General features: G+C 37.4%; 1 protein-coding gene across 1 annotated transcript in view; it reads right to left on the minus strand.

The window, feature by feature from the left end:
• Positions 1-471: 471 nt before the first annotated feature.
• LOC137389617 (transcription elongation factor SPT6-like) overlaps positions 472-24,867 on the minus strand; it is a 30,653-nt gene continuing 6,257 nt past the window's right edge. The window contains exons 11-31 of the mRNA XM_068075676.1: positions 24,401-24,647; positions 24,197-24,292; positions 23,000-23,143; positions 22,630-22,763; positions 16,465-16,647; positions 13,725-13,863; positions 11,457-11,591; positions 8,113-8,280; positions 7,793-7,917; positions 6,761-6,896; positions 6,413-6,632; positions 6,177-6,325; positions 5,565-5,812; positions 5,291-5,379; positions 3,610-3,725; positions 2,958-3,108; positions 2,705-2,855; positions 2,331-2,554; positions 1,836-1,918; positions 1,277-1,655; positions 472-818 (exon numbers count right to left, since the gene is read on the minus strand). Of these exons, the coding sequence (XP_067931777.1) occupies positions 679-818; positions 1,277-1,655; positions 1,836-1,918; positions 2,331-2,554; positions 2,705-2,855; positions 2,958-3,108; positions 3,610-3,725; positions 5,291-5,379; positions 5,565-5,812; positions 6,177-6,325; positions 6,413-6,632; positions 6,761-6,896; positions 7,793-7,917; positions 8,113-8,280; positions 11,457-11,591; positions 13,725-13,863; positions 16,465-16,647; positions 22,630-22,763; positions 23,000-23,143; positions 24,197-24,292; positions 24,401-24,647 (3,457 nt within the window). The 3' untranslated portion in view covers positions 472-678. The remainder of the gene's footprint in view (positions 819-1,276; positions 1,656-1,835; positions 1,919-2,330; positions 2,555-2,704; positions 2,856-2,957; positions 3,109-3,609; positions 3,726-5,290; positions 5,380-5,564; positions 5,813-6,176; positions 6,326-6,412; positions 6,633-6,760; positions 6,897-7,792; positions 7,918-8,112; positions 8,281-11,456; positions 11,592-13,724; positions 13,864-16,464; positions 16,648-22,629; positions 22,764-22,999; positions 23,144-24,196; positions 24,293-24,400; positions 24,648-24,867) is intronic.

A 24,867-nucleotide genomic window follows, 5' to 3' on the forward strand; every position in this document is an offset into this window, starting at 1 on the left:
ATTATATATATACATATATAGGGATGTAGCAGATTTTCAGTCAGCATCCATTGTTAGTTTTCAGTTTTAGTTTTTACTTTACAAGTAATTTTTTTGATCATTGTTAAGTGTTCAAAGGTTTAATTTCAACAGGATATGCTATACAAATATAATCATTATTAATACATACCAGCTATCGAGTGTAGAGTTCTGAACATTATGGTACTCAAATGGAAAGTCTTATGCATTGCAGATGGGAATGTCTCTGACATAATACGAACATGTAAGGACAAGTTGGATATACAGATGTACACAGTGCCGGGATCATGTTTGCATGAAAAGGTATCAGGCCACGGGCGCTTGTGTCTATGCAGAGACTCATACATAGAGCAAGCAGCGATATGCAACAGCGCAAGAATGAGCAAACTCTCTACTGTATTAGTAACCCTACTGCTTTGCCGACCAAAATGAGCGAATGAATGAACATCATATGCTCGATTTATGTTATATTATGTACAAAATGTTTTCATTGCTGCTTGAAAGGCATAAATAAGTAGGGCGATACCTGTGTGACATGAAATAATACAATACAGATAAGATCCACAAAATATTTTGACCAGTTTGGATATTTCCAACAGAAGGTATTTACAAGCGTATGTTAGCTAGGCTAGCAATGGCGTTCATACGATCGCCCTGTAGCTACTTCCTATCAGTCTGGTAAACAGGCGTTCCTTCACCACGTTCTCTCTTCTTCTGCTTCTGCTCCTTAGCCCACATGGCAGCCATCTTGCCCCAGTCTGTGTCTGTATTGCTTCTGGGAGTAATATTGGGCCTTGTATCTATGAGAGCAATGCATAATTATGCTGGTTACTAAATGAACAATATGCAAATGGGTGAACAGAGGTAAAGTATCACACCGCCGATATGGACATTAGCAAACAAATTGATGATAAGTTACTAGTCAAGAGGATACAAAGCTAGCAAGATCAAGGAGTAACCCAGGAATGATGTGGTATGATGAATCCCCAGGAGAGACACTAAAATGAATTGCATGTGCTAACAGGCACTAGCAGTGCCTTGTAACTAATCAACGAATCAAAGCTTAGCATTGTAAGGGTGCACAAGATGAAGAAACTAATATATGGGCAGAAGAAAAGAAAAGATCTAGCTGATCTGCTAACATGCTGATCTCCCTAACCAGGTAAATAGATGCTACCAGTTTGAACTACAGGTTCTACAAGACCAGAACAGCCAAGACGGTGCAATCCCTGCTTCACAAACCGACATCGCTACTCACTGTGATATCGAGGTGTTGAGCCAGATTGTCTGGGCGTCTGTCCACTTCGAGGTGTCTGTCCACTTCGCGGCGTCTGTCCACTTCGCGGTGTCTGCCCACTTCGAGGAGTTTGTCCACTCCGTGGAGTCTGTCCACTTCGTGGAGTCTGTCCACTTCGTGGAGTCTGTCCACTTCGTGGAGTTTGACCACTCCTTGGTGTCTGTCCACTTCGTGGAGTCTGTCCACTCCGAGGAGTTTGCCCACTTCGAGGAGTGCCACCTATGCGAGGAGTAGTCCGATAGGAAGGGGTTCCAGCAGGCCCCTGTTGTGCAGTGTGATAAGATGGAGTCATTAGAGTAGGGGTAGCCTGCGGGGTTCCTTGGATGGACATTGGTGACGACTACAAAATGTATAACAATAAGCTGGAAGACAAACTCTCTTCATCATAAACCACTGTTCTTGAAGTTAACAAGTTATTGCTTTTAGTAACAATTCTGTGACTATTCATCACAGGTGACCTTGAGCAAGTGTACCAAACATAAGAGAGCACAGCTTTAGTGTCAAAAACTGAGTGACTAACCCCATAAGAATAGGCTGAACTTCCCCCTCTAGTGTTGTACGCAGGGGTAGCACCAGGGGTCCGGAATGTGGGTGGACCCATTCCTACAAGTCAAAGAGAGATGACTGAGTGAAGCACATCATCAGCCTGAGTCTTGAAGAAGGAACATAGTTGAGAGCTAGGTGATGAGAGGGGGAGGGTGATACATCCACTAATATTTAGTGACTAGATAATTGCATGGCGTTGCACGGATAACAAAAAGGTTTCTGCATAGAAATGGATGCACGGTTGTGAAGCCAAGCGCATTACCGCTAAACCATGTAGCCACTCTACCACACTAGAAATAATTGTGTATATAATCAAAACATATCAGCGTATTTTATCTAATTGTTATTAACTTGACATACGAATGCCGACAGACAAATACTTCTGGACATGAGAAGACAACTATGCAGAGCCAACATGGCTATGAGCTATGCATTGCAAAAGATGACCCTGTCCTAGTAAATCACGCACTTGACCCGGCTTGAGATGGTGTGACGAGTCTCTGTGGAATGGCATCCCGGAAATGCTCCTTGAACCATCTGATAAGTGTGTTGAGCGTTGAGAAAACCTGGCCTCTGAAACGAAGGCCTTCATGAGTGACTGTTACAAACTCGTGCACTGTTCGATCCCGAGGCATGTATGAGAGCATAAATTTGCCTGGCAACTCCTTAGATGTGGAGAAAAAATAGGGTATCCTAGAATAAAACAGACATGAATTTTTGATTGACAAATGGCATTCATAGATCAATGATATGAGAATGCAGTTAAGCGCTGAACTATGGCTGACACGTGAAATGTATAAGATTGTTTAATCAGGGCAGCAGCAAGTACATGTAGGTGCTGACCTTGCAGGCGCTTTCTTCTTCTCTTCATACACCTTTTGGTCCATGATGCTGCGGTCACCCGGTGTTGCATCATCCGAGCCAGAGTTCTCCACGTAGTATTTGTATGACTGAAGTTCTCTTGCGAAAGCAGCCATTGGTTGTAGGTATCGAGCTGAAAGAAGCATAAAGCCCATTCATATAATTTACAGCTGACAGAAGAGACGACATGAGCGAGTGGTTTACAGCAACACTGGCCTATACACAGTCTTCATACCTATAATTTCATCCAAATCCTCAAATTCCTCATTGCCGATGAAGAGAGTTTTGCCGAGAGAAAATGCATTTTCCTTTCCTTCCTCTTTAATATCCACATGAGAATAAACTCCCTGCGCGAGTCTCCAGGTCAGAGTTAGCCTATCCGGCCCCTGATCAGCACGAATGAATATCATTTTACTCGTTGTCATAGCATATGTGCTATTTTTGCACAAATATATGATTACGACAGACGTAAGCTACTTCCTAACAGAGACAGCACTTGCATGTAGATCAGAGAATGGAGGCGTAAGAAAGATACGAATAGATTACCCAAAGGGACTTTAATCTAGTACTATATCAAGTCTCAGAAGGCGTCTCAGAAGGCGTCTCAGAAGACGTCATTTGCTACCGTTTGCTAGTGTCAACTATCCATGTACTAAAATGTGTAGTGGCCTGAGGGATACCAACTATCCAACTCCTTTACAAGGGTGCACTTTATTTCAACATGGGGTTAGAATATGAAATCAGGAAGGAGGTGACGTAACGGGAATCACCAAGTCACATAATAGACAAAAACTGATGCAAACCATTCATAATAACAGGTGATTATTGGGTAACAGGATGATTGAGTAAATTTATTGTGCTAGAAGCGTAGCAGGTGAAATAAGTACCTTGCTAGATGGACGAATAACGCACTCTCCTTCTCCCAGATTATCCAACAGCCTCTCACACTCCTTATAGCCAACATTGTGAAAAGATGGATGAGCTATAACCCTCTTTATAAATGCTACAATTTAAACCCTTTTATCAATCAGTGTATTGTATGCGAAGCTACAGGACAGAGTAGCTGTGTACCAGTTTTACTTTTGGATGATTCTTAGAGACTTACTAGTATCCACTCCTTATCAATTATTAGCAGACTTACTAGTATCCACTCCTTATCAATTATTAGAGACTTACTAGTATCCACTCCTTATCAATTATTAGAGACTTACTAGTATCCACTCCTTATCAATTATTAGAGACTTACTAGTATCCACTCCTTATCAATTATTAGAGACTTACTAGTATCCACTCCTTATCAATTATTAGCAGACACGAACATGTTTCTCCAAGTAATAGAATAAGGAAATAATTCTAGTACTTGCTGTATATTATGTCTCACTATATAATATACTCTATTGTAGAATGTGTTGCATGTTTGAGCACATTTTATTCTCAGAATATAAAGAAATTTGCAACATTCGACATCCAAAGTTTTATCAAACTATTACAGCTATGAAACTAAAGAGTTGGTGAAAATGAAAGACAAAAATAATGAAAGATATAAATCTTAAGTTACACTATATAGAGTGTAAGTGAGAGATATATAGCTATATAGAGTGTAAGTGAGAGATATATAGCTATATAGAGTGTAAGTGAGAGATATATAGCTATATATAGTGTAAGGTAGAGATATATAGCTATATATAGTGTAAGGTAGAGATATATAGCTATATATAGTGTAAGGTAGAGATATATAGCTATATATATATATAGTGTAAGGTAGATATATATAGTTATATATATAGTGTAAGGTAGAGATATAGCTATATATATAGTGTAAGGTAGAGAATGTTGTGTTCCATATTCTCATCACTTCTATTTTAGTGACGTCAAGAAGTAACATTAAAAACCACATTTTACTGAATATCACTTAATTTAGTTTTCACAGCAAGTTTTTACAGTTTCATATGATTTAGTTGTTAAATGTTATTTATAATTGCTCAAAGTATTTATTGTTTTTGGAGTTAATTGAATAAAACTTAAGTTTCAACATAATAACTTCGATGTCGAAGTTTGACTGCAGTCAGATAAGAACACAACTATCAACAGACAACAGATCAGTCAGATAAGAACACAACTATCAGCAGACAACAGATCAGTCAGATAAGCACACAACTATCAGCAGACAACAGATCAGTCAGATAAGAACACAACTATCAGCGGACAACAGATCAGTCAGATAAGAACACAACTATCAGCAGACAACAGATCAGTCAGATAAGAACACAACTATCAGCGGACAACAGATCAGTCAGATAAGAACACAACTATCAGCAGACAACAGATCAGTCAGATAAGAACACAACTATCAGCAGACAACAGATCAGTCAGATAAGCACACAACTATCAGCAGACAACAGATCAGTCAGATAAGAACACAACTATCAGCGGACAACAGATCAGTCAGATAAGAACACAACTATCAGCAGACAACAGATCAGTCAGATAAGAACACAACTATCAGCAGACAACAGATCAGTCAGATAAGAACACAACTATCAGCGGACAACAGATTATATATTTTACCTGTACGCTTTTTGCTCTTTTCTTTTTTTTCATCTTGTTTTCTGTCTGTCTCCTCGGCGTCCATGTCATAAAAGCTATCTTTGGGTGGCCTAAAAATACCATTATGTAGACACTAAGTTCCTTAACTCGGAGCAAATAAAGAGAAGGCTGATGTGAGAAGCGTGAAATGCATTGATATCCCATGATGTAATTACAGATGTAAACAACCTTCCCTCTGTAATTGACTTTTCCAGAAACCAAAAAGGGTTTTTCTCATAGTGCACGACCAACTCACCTCAATCTGTCTTCTTTGTCCAAGAGATCCGAGGTGCGACAGGTCAAGTCAACCCGGAAATGCTCAATATCAATTTTTAGAATTCTGGCATGCAATGTCATCCCTGGCTTGACTCTCTCTTCCGGGTTTCGCACTTCTTTGTCACTGAGATTTTTGGTGTGAATAAAGCCATTCAAGTTGTTTTCAAGCCGAACTCGCACACCAATGGCAGAGCCTTGACAACTGCCAGCATCAAAGTGACTCCAAACCTGAAATTTCCCCACTCAGGACTGATAAGTTCAAATTGAACCTTAAATGACTTCGCTCAATTCTGACAGTTGATGACGAGTCACCAACTACTAGCTTGAGACTAGCAACTAGTAGATAGTAACTGGAGACTAGTAACAGGAGGCTGATGACTCAAGACTAGTAACGCAAGGCCAAGAACTCAATTTTTAGTAACTAAAAATTTGAAACTGGAGACTAGTATGTAGAGATCAGGAGTTCGATACTAGTAACTAATGACTGAAAACTCACGACTAGTGACTTAAAACTATTGACTACGATTTTGCAAACTGAAACCGTTTACTTTTTACATGAGCGGCACATTAATATTGATGCCGTAGTTACTACCTCGCTGATCTCAACAAAGTCATCTTTTCTACAGAATGGGCAAACCCATAGTCCAGTTTCTTCACTCTTTTCCGGATTGGCTTCATCCAATTGTTGGCCCTGAGGCTTCTTGCGAGCAATATTTGACACTCGACATAGCACCAGTTTACCTACAAGAGTTACCGACGGCCTGTAATACAGGTCAGTATCCTAGAAGAATTCTCTGCCAAACGACAATCTTGGAGGAGCAACCTTACCAATATAAAGGGTGGCTGGAGTTTCCTTAGTGAGCATGTTAAACCTTTCCACCATCTCAATGGGCTTGTAAGCAGCACGTGGATCCTTGTACCTGCAGTTCAGTTCAGCCCTGATGTCATAGAGAGTCGTGAGCTTCTGGCCATAGCCCTGACGCTCTAGCTCTATGCTGAAGGCCTCCAGATCAAGGTCTCGCAGACGCTCAGGCTTCTCTAAGATTTCCTAAGATATTATACAGATCATGAGAGACATATGAGAGACACTAGTGTCCATTATATGTAAACAGAATGTGCCATAGACAGCCAATGCAGAGCACAAGCAGCCAAAATATAGAGAACAGAAAAGCATACCTCAAGGGCTGCAGCTGGGTTCGCATCCTCTGCCGTATCATCATACTCAAGAGCATCGATAGCCATCTTTCTTGCCCATTCATAAGTTTCGGGGTGAACGCGAGAAGCATCCAGCACATCTGTATATTCTTCCGTACTAATCACAAAAATAGCTTGACTAAGATTAAGACTATATACAATCTTCTGTGAAACTTGATATTTCTTTCGATGAATAAGTGAAACCACTCTTATCATCAAAGAGGAACTAATGTACTACTTTAGTAAATCAAATTGCAGTACCTGTGATAGGTAGAGCAAGTATCAAATTATAGAGTACATACAGTTAGCAGAATTTGAGAGCAGTCAGCCAACCTCAGCATGAACAGGCCAAAATGAAAGGTAGAAACAGGTCAAAATTGAAACTAACGATACTAATAATACTAATGAGAAAGAATACCCACACATCTGTGTAGCTACAAGAGATTATTATGAGAAATGACAGAGATGCTAAGCTATGAATAAGCCATGACAAAAATTAAATGTAGATCGCAAAGTTGGAGTTGTTAGAACTACATACAATTTAGGTATTAACATAATATATAATTAAACGGTGTATAATAGGTTAGGTTTATAATTTAGGTAATAATATATAATTAAACAGTGTATAATAGGTTAGGTATATAATTTAGGTAATAATATATAATTAAATCGTGTATAATAGGTTAGGTATATTAATAATCAGCACATACCCTATACTCGGGTTCAAAAATGAATAGAAGTTAGCATGTTTATGTTAGCATCTCACAACACGAGTTTGAGCTGAAGGAAGTATGATTTGTTGAGTTGGTTGGGTAGATTGACCTGAATTACGTTGTTGCAAGGCAGCCTAAATGTTAGATATAATTTCTTCTATATTTAACCTCGCTAAAAAGTTGAGATAACCAACATGGGATGAAAAAATGGATAGGGCTATAAAAAGAGGTGGAACTGCAGACAATATAGTGGAGAGGAGGCAGGCCTTTGTGGAGATGATAGGGTCAGGCAAGTCTCTACCTGTCTCCAAAGGAACTTGTGTCTATCTTGATGAAGCCAGCACAGTTGATAAAAACTTTAGGTCCGAGCTGACACACCATTACTAACTGGCTACGGTTCTCAAGTCGTCCTTGTGTCTTCACTCTCTGTTAACAAATAAACGTACTACATTTTAAATTTAGCACAGGGATATGCAAGACCAAACCATTAGAGAATGAATTAACATAAGGCGAATAAGCCGAATGTAACAATGAAAGTAACACTCAGGGGTTGAGTTCAGGCTTATAAAACAAACAATTACTTGCAGCAACAGCTGTGTATCTCATACAGCACACGCCTACCTTCAATATGTGTGCTGCCTTACGTGGCCCCAAACCACAAACAAACTGTAGCAAGCCAGCTGTATATGGATGCGCAAGGGCGTCATTGATATCCACTCCGACCTCGTTGACTATGTTGACAAACTCGAGATAGAGAAGGCTGAGCAGTGTTTCCTTGTTCAAGTGTTCCTGAGAAGAGGAGTTAGTGATTGTACACATACATTCTACCAAAAAGAACAATACATGTTCATGCGCTTGGTATTGCAGTTAGTCAAGTTAAACAGTTGAAAATTCACTTTTACAACTACGCACAACATACTACCATATGTGACTTTGTATAGCGAACTTCGTCGCAGGCACATTCAGGGTGAATAAAGCTACCATCATTAACCAAAACAGATAAATAAATCTTGTCAACTTCTGAAGCAGAGAAATAGGTAGAAAAAATATACAAAAGCCTTAAAAGACACTAGAAACAGACTAAAACATTAAATTCAACTTCTTAACTTAAGTTTGATTGCTAAAATAAAGCCTTAGTTATTGCCTCTATGTTTTTACTATGCTTGCCACACCATGAAAAACTGTACATTTGAAGGTAATTTCTGCACTGAGGCTAAACCACTTAGTTTTTGTTTTGCTGTTTATTATTACTAAAACTTACCCGATATTCCTAGCTCTCGACAGTGTACGGTTATCGTGTGTGTACACTGACTAATGTTTACTTGAATACAGCCACTGTTAGCAATCTTGATACAGTAAAACCTTCACTTATCATCACCTCAACGTTGAAATTTTTCCAATAAATAATGCAAAATTTGAGGATATATTTTACTCTTGACCCAACGAAACACAAGACAATCAAAGTGTCTTGAAGCATTGAAGTTTTACAAGTGAATGCATAAAATGTAAAACACGTATGAAAACAGCAAAGAAATACATCAATTAAGTGAGTTTAAACTTCACCTAGTTTAGGTTAAAGTAAGTTACACCGAATAACTCCCATCTATACCTGGACCTTTGAACCTACTCATCGCCGAACCAACACTCCCACTTTTTGTCTTTACAGCAAAGAACTACAAACTCTTTTCATTGATTGAAATGGTGGCTTTATTATTTTGGTTACTTTTTACAGTTTTATATAATGCATTTGTTTTAGTGCTTATTGTTAAGTTTTTGAGCTGTAGAACAAAGTAAACAAAATACAGTACACTGAACAAAAAAATCTCCATTACTCAATTACAAAGTTTGAGCAAATATTTGTCTCAACATATAAAGTGCTTTACAACTTGAGACATCAAAAATTTCTTGAAACATTAGAGCAGGATGTAAAAGTAAAAATAGCTGCAAGAAATTACTATAAAAATAACAAACTAAATATAAAGTTAATTTAAACTACATATATATCCAATGTAAATTATAGTAAATTACACAGCATAATTCCTTCACTCCACTACTGAACTTATGTATTGCAAGACCTACACTAAAGTAAAAAAAAACACTTAACTTGCCACTTTATTAATTCAATTTTTACATGATTTAAATTTTTATATTTAGTCATTTGTATATAATACATTGTAATTTGTATGTAATACATATAATAATATTTGTTTTAATAGTATGCGCGATAATTTGAAGTATTTATTTGTCTTTTGGGCTCAAAACAAATTAGACAAGATCTAATGTATTCTTATAAATCTTTGCCCCAAAATGGCGCCTTCAAGGCATAAAGCAAATAAAGGAACAGATTTACTTTATATGTCAAGGTCTGACTGTAGCTGTTATGTCTAAAGCCTGAGTTGTCCATTAGCGCCTGTATTATGATGGGAACATTTGCTCTCGCATACAATGAATTGTAACATATGAAGCACATTTGAATTACTTTATGCACAGAAGTCTGTATTTACACCTTTTATTCGTTCGTTAGCAGTGACAAACTATACACGGCTCTCAGTTAGCAGTTACAAACTATACACGGCTCTCAGTTAGCAGTGACAAACTATACACGACTCTCAGTTAGCAGTTACAAACTATACACGACTCTCAGTTAGCAGTTACAAACTATACACGACTCTCAGTTAGCAGTTACAAACTATACACGACTCTCAGTTAGCAGTTGCAAACTATACACGGCTCTCAGTTAGCAGTTACAAACTATACACAGCTCTCAGTTAGCAGTTACAAACTATACACGTCTCTCAGTTAGCAGTTACAAACTATACACGACTCTCAGTTAGCAGTTACAAACTATACACGACTCTCAGTTAGCAGTTACAAACTATACATGAGTCTCAGTTAGCAGTTACCAACTATACATGAGTCTCAGTTAGCAGTTACAAACTATACACGACTCTCTTAGGCATTTCTAACTTTTATTAGTAAAACTTCATTAGAAATCCTACATGTAGCTTTGTGGGAATACTTTGTGTGAATAAAGTGGTGGACATATTTTAATCGACTACAGTAACACCTTGACATACAAGCGTAATGATTTTTGGGACTGAGCTCGTATGTCAATTTACTCGTGTCTCAAAACACTTTTCCTGTATAGAATAACTAAATCCAAATTAATCCATCATCATACTATGAAAAAACCAGATAAAACAAGATATTATGGTGGAAAAATGTGCTTTTTATTATTGTAACTCAGTACATGCCCTAACAAAATAACAACTACCTGTTTCGTTGTTTAAATATGCAATAAAATGTAACACTACTATTTTTCATCCTGTAAGTTTTCACCTCTGAAATAGACGTAGTGGCTGACGGCAATATGAGAGAGACTTGACAGCAATGCGTTGGCTACAATAAACTTTTGTGATGCTATGTAAAAAAAACTTAAAATTTAACTCAAATCAATTTAGCTTACTAAACACACTTGAAGTCTGAATTTTTTATTAAACCTACTTTAATTTTATTATCCTAATCTTTTATTATCCGTTTTTGGTTTGGCACTTTTTGCCTCGTGTTTATTATAACTTTTAGCCAACTTTCTAAAAAACTGATTCGAAGAGAAAGACTGAGCGATGTTGTTCTTGAAAGCGGCCTCTCGCATAGTTGGCAGTAAAGTGGCCATAGACAACCAGTTCGTACGATCGTATCTCAACGCTTACTCGTATCTCAAAGAAACTTCCTCGAAATGCCGCTCGAATCTCGATTTTCTCGTGTTGGGGCACTCGTATGTCAAAGTATGAATGTATTGCAAACTCAATCTATGAATTTTGGTGCAGGTAGATTGTTTTATATTATCAGTATAAGTTGTATTTTACGTTTAACAAACATGCTTAATGTTACGACACTACAGATATCTGTGACCTAGTCATAGTGGACCTTTATGGCATTTGGTTCACTATGGATGTTAGGCTGACCTGCATAGGGTGGAAATGGATGCAGAGTAGATCTTCATCAGCATTACAGAGTTGTGAGAGCTCTGTCAGCGGGTCTCGCAGCTTTCTAGCCAATGAGATGGCCTCGCGCAGCATTTCAGGGTATTCAGGAAAGTCCTGTTAGGAAGGCTAAGAAGATGATCATGCGGGGCATGCGAGGCAGAGCCCAGCACAAATCAGGTTACAAACAACAGTAATGTCTATGAATAGTGAAGTAACAAACATTTATGAAAGGAAAACCTTTGACAAGCTTGTGAATTTATTGGAGTTCAAACTTGCACAATCCTGATACCTGTATGATCAAAAAGGGGCATCAAGCTGTAATACAAACAATAACCTAGCCAAAGTAAGCATAAAATGTGGAAGAATGTAGTGATGGGTGGAAGATGAGTGGAAGATGAGTGGAAGATGAGTGGAAGATGAGCGTCATTAGCTTGTGTTAACACAAAGTTATTACTTCTCTATGTTAAGTTTTTTATTTAAAATAAAACTAAATTTTGAAGCGTAACAAGTTTTTTAAAGGTAATTGGCAGCACAATCTTTATTGCATTAACAGTTGCAGATAAAATTACAGATTGAAGTTTGAATTATAGTTTGGTATAATTTTGACCAAACATTAGTTTTTATCAACATTTTCAAGGGGTAAAAATGGACAAAAAAATTCGCGATCTTTGCAAAATATCAACCAAAACAACTGCGGTGCTATATACTTACACTAAAATTGCTCGCTTCTTGAAGTAATATATCTATAAACTGTCTGTTCCAAATTCTTATGAATGAAAGCAGAGCACACATTGATAATCATTAAGCAGGCGACTTCCAAGAATAACCAATTTTTACAGACAATTTTTTCCAACTTCCTATATAGGTAATGGAAGAATTTTCAGAATCTGGAAGAATTACTCTACCAGACCTACGCACAAACCAATTGGTGTAATTCTACAATTCCTGCTCGAAAGTTAATGCGGGATGTATAAATATGGTGCAGACTTTTTTGGTATTTGACCTTGTGTTATAATTATCTGCCGAGTTATAATTATAATGTTGAGTAACCAAAAGGCATGGTGGAACGACTAAATGGAAACAATACATTAGAACGGCGAGCAACAGAAGCACTTCTGTCTCACATCCAGGCATTAGCTACTCATCCCTCTATGTTACAGTTTGGAGTTTGCATCGTGAGTATCCTTGGTCCTGACATTCGGGGATCTTACAAATAGCAGCATTGATAAATAATGACCGACACAATACTATAACCCTTGCAAAATGTGCTTTAATATGACCTTAGCTGTGTTAGCAGTTATTCATGCTGGAGTTGTTTTCTCTTTGCAACACAATACAGCTTTCAATCATGGAGTTGACAAATCTTGAGTTAGTATGCCGCATAAGCATGACAAAATCATGATCAGAACCAATAACTCTCTTATCGAGGGCTGCCTGTTTCATTCCCGACATCATCCCCAGAGGAAATCCTTTTGAACAACAAATATCCATAATTTGAGATAAGCGCCTCTGAGTGAGGCTTGAAAAGCTTTATTATGGTCAAGTGATTCAAACCGCTCGGTGAAGAGACTTCTTGAGATAATTGTTTCTTTATTCACACAGAAAACTTGTGGAAACTGGGAATTATTGATCAAGCTTCCTTCCCCCACACAATAAAGATAATCGGTGACAGAAAACAAGCTAATCAATATTTCTGTAAAAATGATAGTTTTTAAAATTTAGGCTACTTTAGCTTTAGTGATAGCTTTAGGATTGCTTGTTGACGCAAATATAATTAATGAGACTTATGCTGAGTCCAAACTTATTAACTTCACAGGAATGACCTTAGTTTAGCAGCTAGACTTTTACTAGCTGCTCATGAACAAACCATCTATAGCCTCGCTAACACTGGCTCACATTTGAATTGTAGATGTTCGCTCATCGAAGACCTGTGATACAGAGGAAACACTTCTACTTGCATCATACATCATTCACGCATAAATAACTAGCAATGTGAAGCAGAATTTGAAAAGGTCAAGGTTACTAGACCTTACTACGACCACTTAATGAAGATGCATATTCGCAGTAAGCTTATTATTTCTCTTCTGTGGTAATTAGTGCTAGTGAACAGGAAGCCAGGGTTAATAGTACAAAATTGGGTGAAACCAGCCCAGCTTGGAACTATAACTCAATATTGTTATAAAATGCTTCAGTGATACCACAACTCTTAACTCGCCTTGGATGCTTCTAAAATATCCCTAAACCCACCATGGCTGACTTTTTAGAGGCAGCATAAATAAGACTTGGTTCATTGTCGACCAGCTCGACAGAGATCTTGGGGAACTGATGCTCCTCCTCTAGCTCCTTCAGCAGCTGACCAATGTCATACTGAATGTCAAGGGCCTCTCTGCAATGTTCAATGAGATGCCATGCAATACTAATATCATCTTAGATGGACAACCTCAAAAAGATCAACCTATACAAAGCTATTGATTTTAAACTAAGCAAAGGCAATGACATTGACAACAATCTGCAATCTATTTGAGAAAATGGCAAGGGAGAAGTGAGAAGGGCGGCGGTAAGCAAGGCGTTGGTGAGGAGGGCGGCGGTGAGGAGGGCGGCAGTGAAGAGGACGACGGTAGGGAGGGTTGGTGTCCTAAGGGCTAGTATGTGTAACCTGATCACCTGCCAGCCAAACTCCCCTGCCATGCCCTCTCACTGAACTGGGTGTGAAAAATAAAACTACCAATAAAAACCAATACACTTTGATTTTGGGTTTGTTTTGGAAGGGAAGTGTTATAAAAACAGACTGCCAGAACTCCATGCATTACCTACACTTATTTAATGTAAAAAAGTAGGCCTGCTTCAAGCAACAAAGGGCTCAATTGGCAATCATAGAACCTTCGTTTTCTATATAAACGTGCCACAATCTATATGATTGGAAACTCAAGAATGCGCCTTTGCATGCATTGATTGTTGTCATGAAAGCAATCTAGCAATTTGCGTTGAAAATCTACACATGCTGCGGACCGTGTGCTGGGAGCCGTGTGCTGCGGGCCGTGTGCTGCGGGCTATCTGGTTAAAGATAAAATAAATACTGAGCAATGTTGGGCTTACAGCTAATGCATGCTAAAATGTTATTATTTGATCCATTTTTGGGTCACATTCTAAATCAATAGTCGCATTAATTAATCAATTAATTAGGCCATACTAATAGTAATTTATTGGTCACATTCTAATATATATATATACTAGTATTTAACGTAGTAATTAATACATGTAGTAGTAATTAACATGTCGATCGTAATTTGTTGAAAGGACATGTAGATGATAACTCTAGAAATGCTACAACCTTGTCCCAGCCAACGACATATACCGTAAAACCTCTATTTGAACTCCGTGGCGCTATATTTTTCCACTCTTCCCTATAGCGGCGTTCAAATAGAGGCCGGCATAGTATTCATCAACTACATATAGCTTGTCTGAATTTTGAGAAAATGAATTTAACTCTTTTACGAGCGAAGCCAATGTCACCTAAATTTTGCACTTTCCTTTGGGCGGAGTGACATTAACCCTTTTAGATGCAAAGAATCTACTAACTTATCTCCAACTTGTCAAAGATCTCAAAATAAATATGCATCGGGAAGCCGAGAAATATCTCTACCAGTTGCTATCTAGTGCTCGCAATTGACCTGTGACGATATAGCCCTTGCCGTGATTCGCAATTTGTTGGCACTTTCAATTTTCAATTCATTCTAAATTTGAAGACATATTTTTATTTTACATCTATATTTTAAAATGTTGCATAAAAGCTCATTGCACTCATCGATATTTTATCTACAGTTTGCAGCCAAAACTGGCTCTCTACATGCAATAGAAAAGGAGTTACGAGTGTTGATCCAATGTAAGCTGAGGTAGGGTAACCACAAGTATGCTATAGAATAATATGCTTAAATCTGCTAGTTTATAAGTTATATAATAATCTATCAAATGCTACAAATATACATATATTCAGGAACAAGTGACATAAACAAACCATACTTATAATAAATGCAGAAAAGAAAAATTAACATTTTTGAAACAAAAATATTTGGATCGTTTGCTCGGTCATTTGCGTTCTGATTGTTGCTTCCGATGGAATGAACATCTTCTGGCTGTTCAATACCTTCCACAATGTTTTTTGACCTTAACTTTTCTGAACTGCTGAACTAGTCAATATTAGCGTCCAAACAATTTTTTGAGCAGAGCAAAGCTTTTATGCTTGCAATTTGTACAAATGATAAACTTTTAGTCGCTTGGGCGCTACGTACAACTTTTAGACTAAAACTAGTCATTTATATGTCATCGCAAATGTGAACCGTTTTGTCATTTACGTCAATGTATCAAAACCTAGTTAAACAAGGAACTACTATTAGCCTGATACAGTTATTAATTATTTCTATGGTGTTGCTTTCAAAGTTTTAACGGAAAAACTGAAAATCTTTGGAATTGAAAGTTGGACTTGGATACAAACAGAAACAACTAAAAAATTATTATTGATGCAACTGAGTTATTATTAGTACGATTTTGTGGACACTTTTTTACTGATCACTTGCTAAATTAAGGGTTTGTAAAGATCAAAGAATGTCAAAGTGGCAGTCAAATAGGGGTGGAGTTCAATTAAAGGGTGACGCTCTATTTTCAACCCTTTTTCTATAGTGGCGGTCAAGCAGAGGTGGCGTTTAAATAAAGTTGGCGTTCAATTAGAGGTTTTATGGTATTTTATCTAAAGTATGCGTAGCAAATGCAGAAGCACCGCAAGCTAATTGCCAGCAAATGCAGATGTTTCAACACAACTTGCAAATGTTCACCGGTCCTAATAGATGAGATATTCACTCAGACGAAGTGGTGGCCACGCTTGACAATTTCAAAAAGAAATTTTTCAGCAGTAGAGACATTTCGGTGTCATCTGGCCTAAGCAATCCAATTTACCTAACAAACGGCTAACAGAAAACACAAAATTTCTCACCGCGACTCTCCGGCCACAGCGATAGCATGAGGCTTCTTCTCTTGTATGAATTCTTTCAACTTCTCAAGTTCTCCTGACTTGTCCTTGTCATCGGGTGTTTTGCGTTTGAGAATGTGTGGGAGACGCAGGAAATCAGTAACTTCCCCTTCTCCATCAAGAATACAAGCAAAGCCTGCTACATCCCTAGAAATACACACCATCTGTTTATTTGCTGCAAAAACTAAACAAATGAACAGCCTGTATCCAATTTATTTATTAGTCTATTTATTTCTACAAAAAATAATATGAATCTGTCTCCGCTGTACATATACATATAGAATCTGTCTCCGCTGTACATATACATATAGAATCTGTCTCCGCTGTACATATACATATAGAATCTGTCTCCGCTGTACATATACATATAGAATTAAATATACATATACAGTCAAACATGGATAACTCGGCCACGGATAGCTCGAAAACATGGTTAATTCGAACGGTTTCTTTGGTCCGTTCCCACGTAATGATAAATTGCTATAGATAACTCGAACTCAACACTGTTAATTCGAACTGTTTTTTTGCCCAACGGCTACCGAAACGGTTGTTATCGCTTTAGAAAATCACTTTATTCAAAGCCATAGAGGTAAACCTCATCTTTTCGTAATTCATAAGCGTTGTTATTACCACCATCGGCAAAATAATTTTGTCAACGACTTTTCTAAAGGTTTGGTCAAATTTGATTTATACTGCTATACGATTAATAGCATGGGCTTGCCGGGTCACGCGCGCAAGGATTTTCGCCACGCACATACAAAACAAAAACAGCATGTTGTTTTGTATGTGCGTGGCGAAAATCCTTGAGTGCGTGACCCGGCTAGCCCGTGACGAATAGTTTTCCGACGTTGATTCCGTGTTGAATCAACGTCGGAGTGTAGAATGTTTAAAACGTCTTAAAATTGTTTTTATTAAACGTATACGTTGTCATAGCTAAAAAACTATTCATCGTTTGACCTAAACACAGAATACGTGTGTACATTCAATAACTATCCATTCAAAAAGCGTGAGTGATATACAATGTACCGTTAAACCTCGTAAAACTTTTAATTGAACTGCCTCGGAGTGTTGCTCTAACGAATCCCAGGTAAAGTAAGGGATTTTTCTTTGGTAACTTTTTCTTGAAGTTGCATAAACTTCAAGAAAACTCGGCAAAATTGATCGTGGGTAAAACGCTCAAAAGAAAAAGATGTTTTTTCTTTTGAGCATTTCAACAACGATCAAGTTTTGCCAATGTCAAGCTAAAAAAAACGTCCTGGCAATAACATCACCTCAAACAACAAACCAATCTCAAGTGATAGAAAAATCTCTATACTTTTTGATAAAAACGTTTTAAACTTTACATTAGAAGCATTTAATTCGAAACAAGCCATTTGTGCTTTTGATTTATATTATAGTTTGCATATGTACATGTATCTACTAATAAATAAGTAAATACATGGACTTGTGACAGTGCTCTGATAACTAGAATGCTCTGATAATTCGAACACTTTTGCTCGGTCCCTTGAAGTTCGAGTTATCCATGTTTGACTGTATATATATATAGAATGAAAGAGGCCGTTAAAATCCTTTATAAGTTTATGTGCTGCTTCCAACTAGTTCTCACTTATATGAACCCCAACATAGAGCAGATGCTCGTCAAACATAAAAACAAAAGCCAGTCTATCCCAGACCATTTATTAACATAAACTATGAAGTAAAATGTGGAATATGTAAATCGTGAAACCCAGAATGGTGATAGTTATAATTAACCTTACATTTGGTAGAATATGAAGAATTGTTAACGCTTGTAAACCAAACCCTTCATTCAATATGCTTGTAAACCAAATCCTGCATCCAATTATATGCTTGTAAACCAAACCCTTCATCCAATGATATGCTTGTAAACCCCACCATTCATGAGTTATCCATGTTTGACTGTATATATATATAGAATGAAAGAGGCCGTTAAAATCCTTTATAAGTTTATGTGCTGCTTCCAACTAGTTCTCACTTATATGAACCCCAACATAGAGCAGATGCTCGTCAAACATAAAAACAAAAGCCAGTCTATCCCAGACCATTTATTAACATAAACTATGAAGTAAAATGTGGAATATGTAAATCGTGAAACCCAGAATGGTGATAGTTATAATTAACCTTACATTTGGTAGAATATGAAGAATTGTTAACGCTTGTAAACCAAACCCTTCATTCAATATGCTTGTAAACCAAATCCTGCATCCAATTATATGCTTGTAAACCAAACCCTTCATCCAATGATATGCTTGTAAACCCCACCATTCATCCAATTATATGCTTGTAAACCCAACCCTTAATCCAATTATATGCTTGTAAACCCAAACCTGCATCCAATGATATGCTTGTAAACCAAATCCTGCATCCAATTATATGCTTGTAAACCAAATCCTGCATCCAATTATATGCTTGTAAACCCAACCATTCATCCAATTATATGCTTGTAAACCAAATCCTTCATTCAATATGCTTGTAAACCAAACCATTCATCCAATTATATGCTTGTAAACCAAACCATTCATCCAATTATATGCTTGTAAACCAAATCCTTCATTCAATTATATGCTTGTAAACCAAATCCTGCATCCAATTATATGCTTGTAAACCAAATCCTGCATCCAATTATATGCTTGTAAACCAAATCCTGCATCCAATTATATGCTTGTAAACCAAATCCTTCATCCAATGATATGCTTGTAAACCCCACCATTCATCCAATTATATGCTTGTAAACCAAACCCTTCATCCAATGATATGCTTGTAAACCCCACCATTCATCCAATTATATGCTTGTAAACCCAACCCTGCATCCAATGATATGCTTGTAAACCAAATCCTTCATCCAATTATATGCTTGTAAACCAAATCCTGCATCCAATTATATGCTTGTAAACCCAACCATTCATCCAATGATATGCTTGTAAACCCAACCATTCATCCAATGATATGCTTGTAAACCCAACCCTTAATCCAATTATATGCTTGTAAACCCAACCCTGCATCCAATGATATGCTTGTAAACCAAATCCTTCATCCAATTATATGCTTGTAAACCAAATCCTGCATCCAATTATATGCTTGTAAACCCAACCATTCATCCAATGATATGCTTGTTAACCCAACCATTCATCCAATGATATGCTTGTAAACCAAACCCTGCATCCAATTATATGCTTGTAAACCAAACCCTGCATCCAATTATATGCTTGTAAACCCCACCATTCATCCAATTATATGCTTGTAAACCAAACCCTTCATCCAATGATATGCTTGTAAACCCCACCATTCATCCAATTATATGCTTGTAAACCCAACCCTTAATCCAATTATATGCTTGTAAACCCAACCCTGCATCCAATGATATGCTTGTAAACCAAATCCTTCATCCAATTATATGCTTGTAAACCAAATCCTGCATCCAATTATATGCTTGTAAACCCAACCATTCATCCAATGATATGCTTGTTAACCCAACCATTCATCCAATGATATGCTTGTAAACCAAACCCTGCATCCAATTATATGCTTGTAAACCAAACCCTGCATCCAATTATATGCTTGTAAACCCAACCCTTCATCCAATATGCTTGTAAACCAAATCCTTCATTCAATATGCTTGTAAACCCAACCATTCATCCAATTATATGCTTGTAAACCAAATCCTTCATTCAATATGCTTGTAAACCAAATCCTGCATCCAATTATATGCTTGTAAACCAAACCCTTCATCCAATGATATGCTTGTAAACCCAACCCTGCATCCAATTATATGCTTGTAAACCCAACCATTCATCCAATGATATGCTTGTAAACCAAATCCTGCATCCAATGATATGCTTGTAAACCAAATCCTGCATCCAATTATATGCTTGTAAACCCAACCATTCATCCAATTATATGCTTGTAAACCAAATCCTTCATCCAATTATATGCTTGTAAACCAAATCCTTCATTCAATATGCTTGTAAACCAAATCCTGCATCCAATTATATGCTTGTAAACCCAACCCTGCATCCAATTATATGCTTGTAAACCAAATCCTGCATCCAATTATATGCTTGTAAACCCAACCATTCATCCAATTATATGCTTGTAAACCAAATCCTTCATTCAATATGCTTGTAAACCCAACCATTCATCCAATTATATGCTTGTAAACCCAACCATTCATCCAATTATATGCTTGTAAACCAAATCCTGCATCCAATGATATGCTTGTAAACCAAATCCTGCATCCAATTATATGCTTGTAAACCAAACCCTTCATCCAATGATATGCTTGTAAACCAAATCCTTCATCCAATGATATGCTTGTAAACCCAACCATTCATCCAATTATATGCTTGTAAACCCAACCATTCATCCAATTATATGCTTGTAAACCCAACCCTGCATCCAATGATATTCTTGTTAACCACACCCTTCATCCAATTATATTCTTGTTAACCACACCCTTCATCCAATGATATTCTTGTTAACCACACCCTTCATCCAATAATATGCTTGTTAACCCAGCCCTTCATTCAATGATATGCTGGTAAACCCAACCATTCATCCAATTGTATGCTTGTAAATCCAACCCTTCATCTGATGAATGACGAATTTAGGACATCGATTAATGCATACCTACATAACAATAATTTTAAACTCAATACACATAATTTGTGTTGCTTAAAATAATATTTGATTAATGCTTACTATTTTAAGTTAAACTTTATGCAAATAAAACTAAAACAATGTATACAGCTTTTATAGTTGCTCCTGACAATAAAAAACAACAGCCCATAAACTACAGTGGAACCTCGATTCTCGAACGCTTCAGTTCTCAATCAACTCGGTTTTCGACCAAAATTTGAGATTTGTTCGGCTCGGATCTCGACCATAAATTCGGTTCTCGACCAAACCAGAACATGTGCATTGGAATTAACCGTTTGGAACAGCTCCGGAAGCAGCATAATTATAAGTTTAACGAAGTTGTTCTGAGCCACTTTCGGAAGGTTCTCAAAAAAAGGGAGAAGTTTCGCGTCATTAATTCTTTACAAAAAGGAGCCATCTGGGAGGACGTCGCCTCTACCAAAGAGATTTTCTAGGGACACAACTCCTCCAGTCGAGTTACCCTAAATTGTTTTGGAGGAGGATTTTTCTTCAAAGATGTTTCTATTTTCTTTTTTACACGATTTTTGATGTAACTATCTGTGGCATTTTTTCCTGTTTCATTATCAATTTCTGTGATTTTTGGTATTGTATCGTAGCCTTTAATGTTTTCGATGTTTTAAGAGCAAAGCATACGAAATGTTTACTTTTTGTTTTCTTTTTTCATCATCATAAATAGAAAATATTTTATTAAAGTTAAACACGATTATATCTATCCGTCTTTATTCATAGTATGCAGTATGCAATGCAGTTTATGGAGGAAAATGTTAAAAAATACTTTACCGAAGTTGTTAAATCGACTTGGAACGGATTAAAACTTACATACATCAATTCTAATGGGAAAACTTGTTTTGGATCTCGAACAAGTCGGTTTTCGACCAACCTTCTGGAACGGATTGTGTTCGAGAACCAGAGTTCCACTGTATCTATAAAGCTTATAGGTCGTATGTGATATAGAAAGGTTGGCATCAACTCAATATTTCATGCAATCTATTTTTATCCCATAAGCTACAATCAGAATGCTTAAATATTTTCCATGTATTGCATATTAATTAAACACGGGTCTATCCAACATTGCATACATGACATACATTACAGACATACATGTGGGCCGTGTTTTACACGTTATATGACACACATTACAGAGATACGTGTGGGCCTGTGTTTTACATGTTACACTACATACATGTGGGGCGTGTTTTATACGTTATATGACACACATTACAGACATACATGTGGGCCGTGTTTTACACAATACAGCCATAAACATCTGATTTAATCATACAAGCAATAAACGCATCACTAGCTATTACAAGCAATGTGGCCAACGTGGCCGTGAACCAATGAGTAGAGAGGAATGCATACCGCTCTGTCTTGTAGACAATAGACATATCACTAGCTATTACAAACAATGTAGTCAATATGGCCGTCAACCAATGAGCAGATAGGAATGCGTACCGCTCTGTCTTGTAGGCAATAGACATGATTCTCAGTCCTTTGCTAGTGTCAAACTCTTCATCCTCATCATCAAACTCATGCTGAGCCTGATAGGGAGCAACTCTTAACCAAGAGCGTAGCTTGTCACAGCACGACTGTCAAATAGAGACAACAACAGATCTACAGAATAGAAACCATAGATATAACAACAGATTTATGGAATAGAGACGACAGGGAAATCAGCAGGTCTGTAGAATAGAGACGTACAGAGATCAACGAGTCTAAGGAATAAAATCAACAAGTATACAACGCTATGGAAATCAAGCAACTCTATGGAAATCAATGAGGCTTATTTATGAATGATTAGGTAATTCTTAAAAACAGACCATACCCTGAGTATGCCTTGCTTAGCCTCATCGAGCAAGCATAGCTTAAGCTCTTTCTCCAACTGCGGATAGATGGATTTAGTGAGTGCCCTCTCAAGAGCAAGACTCCGTTGAACATTCCATCCTTGTACCAAGGCACTGAATTCATCCTAGAACACATGTAACACGAATAACATGAATAATAGCTTGAAAGCTCAAAAACCCAGACTAACCCAAAAACTAATACAGTCAAGGGCTAAAAATCATTCAGTGCAAACTGCAATGAATATATACTTATATTACATTTAGTGCAAGGATTTATAATTTGTTTTTTGCCACAGTTCAGCAAAAATTTTACAACTTTCCAACAATAACCCCTTTCATTCTTTTATTTAAGCCAGCATGACATTCCAATTTGCCTCTCTTGGTTCCTTGGTCTGCCATTTTTAGATGAGACACCCAATAGAGGTTGAGCAAGTATTTACAGAGCAGGCAAAACAAAGGTACTTCCTTTATCAGTCTACACAGAGAAAATGAACATTTGAGCTGCTTTAACATTTACAAGCGAACTACCGACATCCGCCATTTTTTGCGTGCTTAGATTTGAAAAACTTTGATAAAAAATAATTGGAATGCATGCATCATAAGCATTGCTGTTTCTTAAACGACATAATATGGTTTGTGTCAGTGAGAAAATAATCAGCCACCATGTGATCAGCTATATGAGCTATATCAGCTATGAGCTATATCAGCTAATGTGAGGCGACTCTACCGTGCCGGCACTCTACTGAGAAACGACTACTGTGTAACGACTCAATTGTGACGCGACTACCGCGACACATCGCTACCGTGACATGACCGTGACAAAAAAGTTGATTGTTTACTTAGACTAGTTGCAAGAGAACGACTCATAGCCAGTTTACTTTGACGCCCCGAGCAACTTATTAGCTAATGCAATATTTACTTTATCTTTTCACAAACAACTGATTAATTCATGTCTCAAAACCACAAATAAAATCATGCAGCAAAAAGACTGAAAATAACTGGGCCTGTTGCTAATTTTTAAGTTTCCGACCCTTGTGACCTTGACCTTGGGACCGACCCTTGTAACCGCTTTGCAAACTCAGTTATTTCGGTTGAGATATGCGCACTTTGTGTGGCAAATATAAACATGAGTATATAGATATGGTGTGGCCGATAAACAGATATACTAGGAAACTCACTCTGTGAAAGAGAGGTCTGATATCTTCAAAGTATGTCGGGCCTCCTGCATGCTCCGCCATGGCAATCCCTATAGTAAGTAAGCCTTCCTCACTCGCCTGTTCAAACAATGCAACAATGAAAGAACCTCTTGCTGACATCTGGCGTATATCTACATTTCTGTGCATAGAAAGCAGTTAGTGAACATAATTACATAATTCAGCTACCTGATGGAGTTTGAGGTAGTCCTCATTTTTTATGTCACTGATGGGTTTGTTAATGAGGTACTTCATGCTATAGCATTGATGCTGCTCGTCTATCTCCTTCTTCCCTTTCTTAGTCGGTGTTACCTTTAAAACTGCTCGCTCTCTGTACGCTGTTCGGATGCATTTGCGAACTATTGGATCATGAGCTATTTGCATGGCTATGAGGTGACGAACTCCATTCAACACATCTTGTGGAGTCTCAAATTGCCTAGATAATGGAAAACGCATAGAGTGACAAGGAAAAGGCAAATAAAACAGCTTAATACAGATCACTAACTGGGCAGTTTCGTAAGTTAACGTAAATAGATTGTTACTAAATCATTTATAAATGTATTTATAATTTATCTTGGGAGTTGCCTTCTCTTTTAACTACATGTTAACAGAACTGGAGAGAGGCTAATGATACCCATTCAACCATTCCAGTTGCT

This window comes from Watersipora subatra, chromosome 3 (assembly GCF_963576615.1).
Source record: "Watersipora subatra chromosome 3, tzWatSuba1.1, whole genome shotgun sequence".
NCBI lineage: Eukaryota > Metazoa > Bryozoa > Gymnolaemata > Cheilostomatida > Watersiporidae > Watersipora > Watersipora subatra.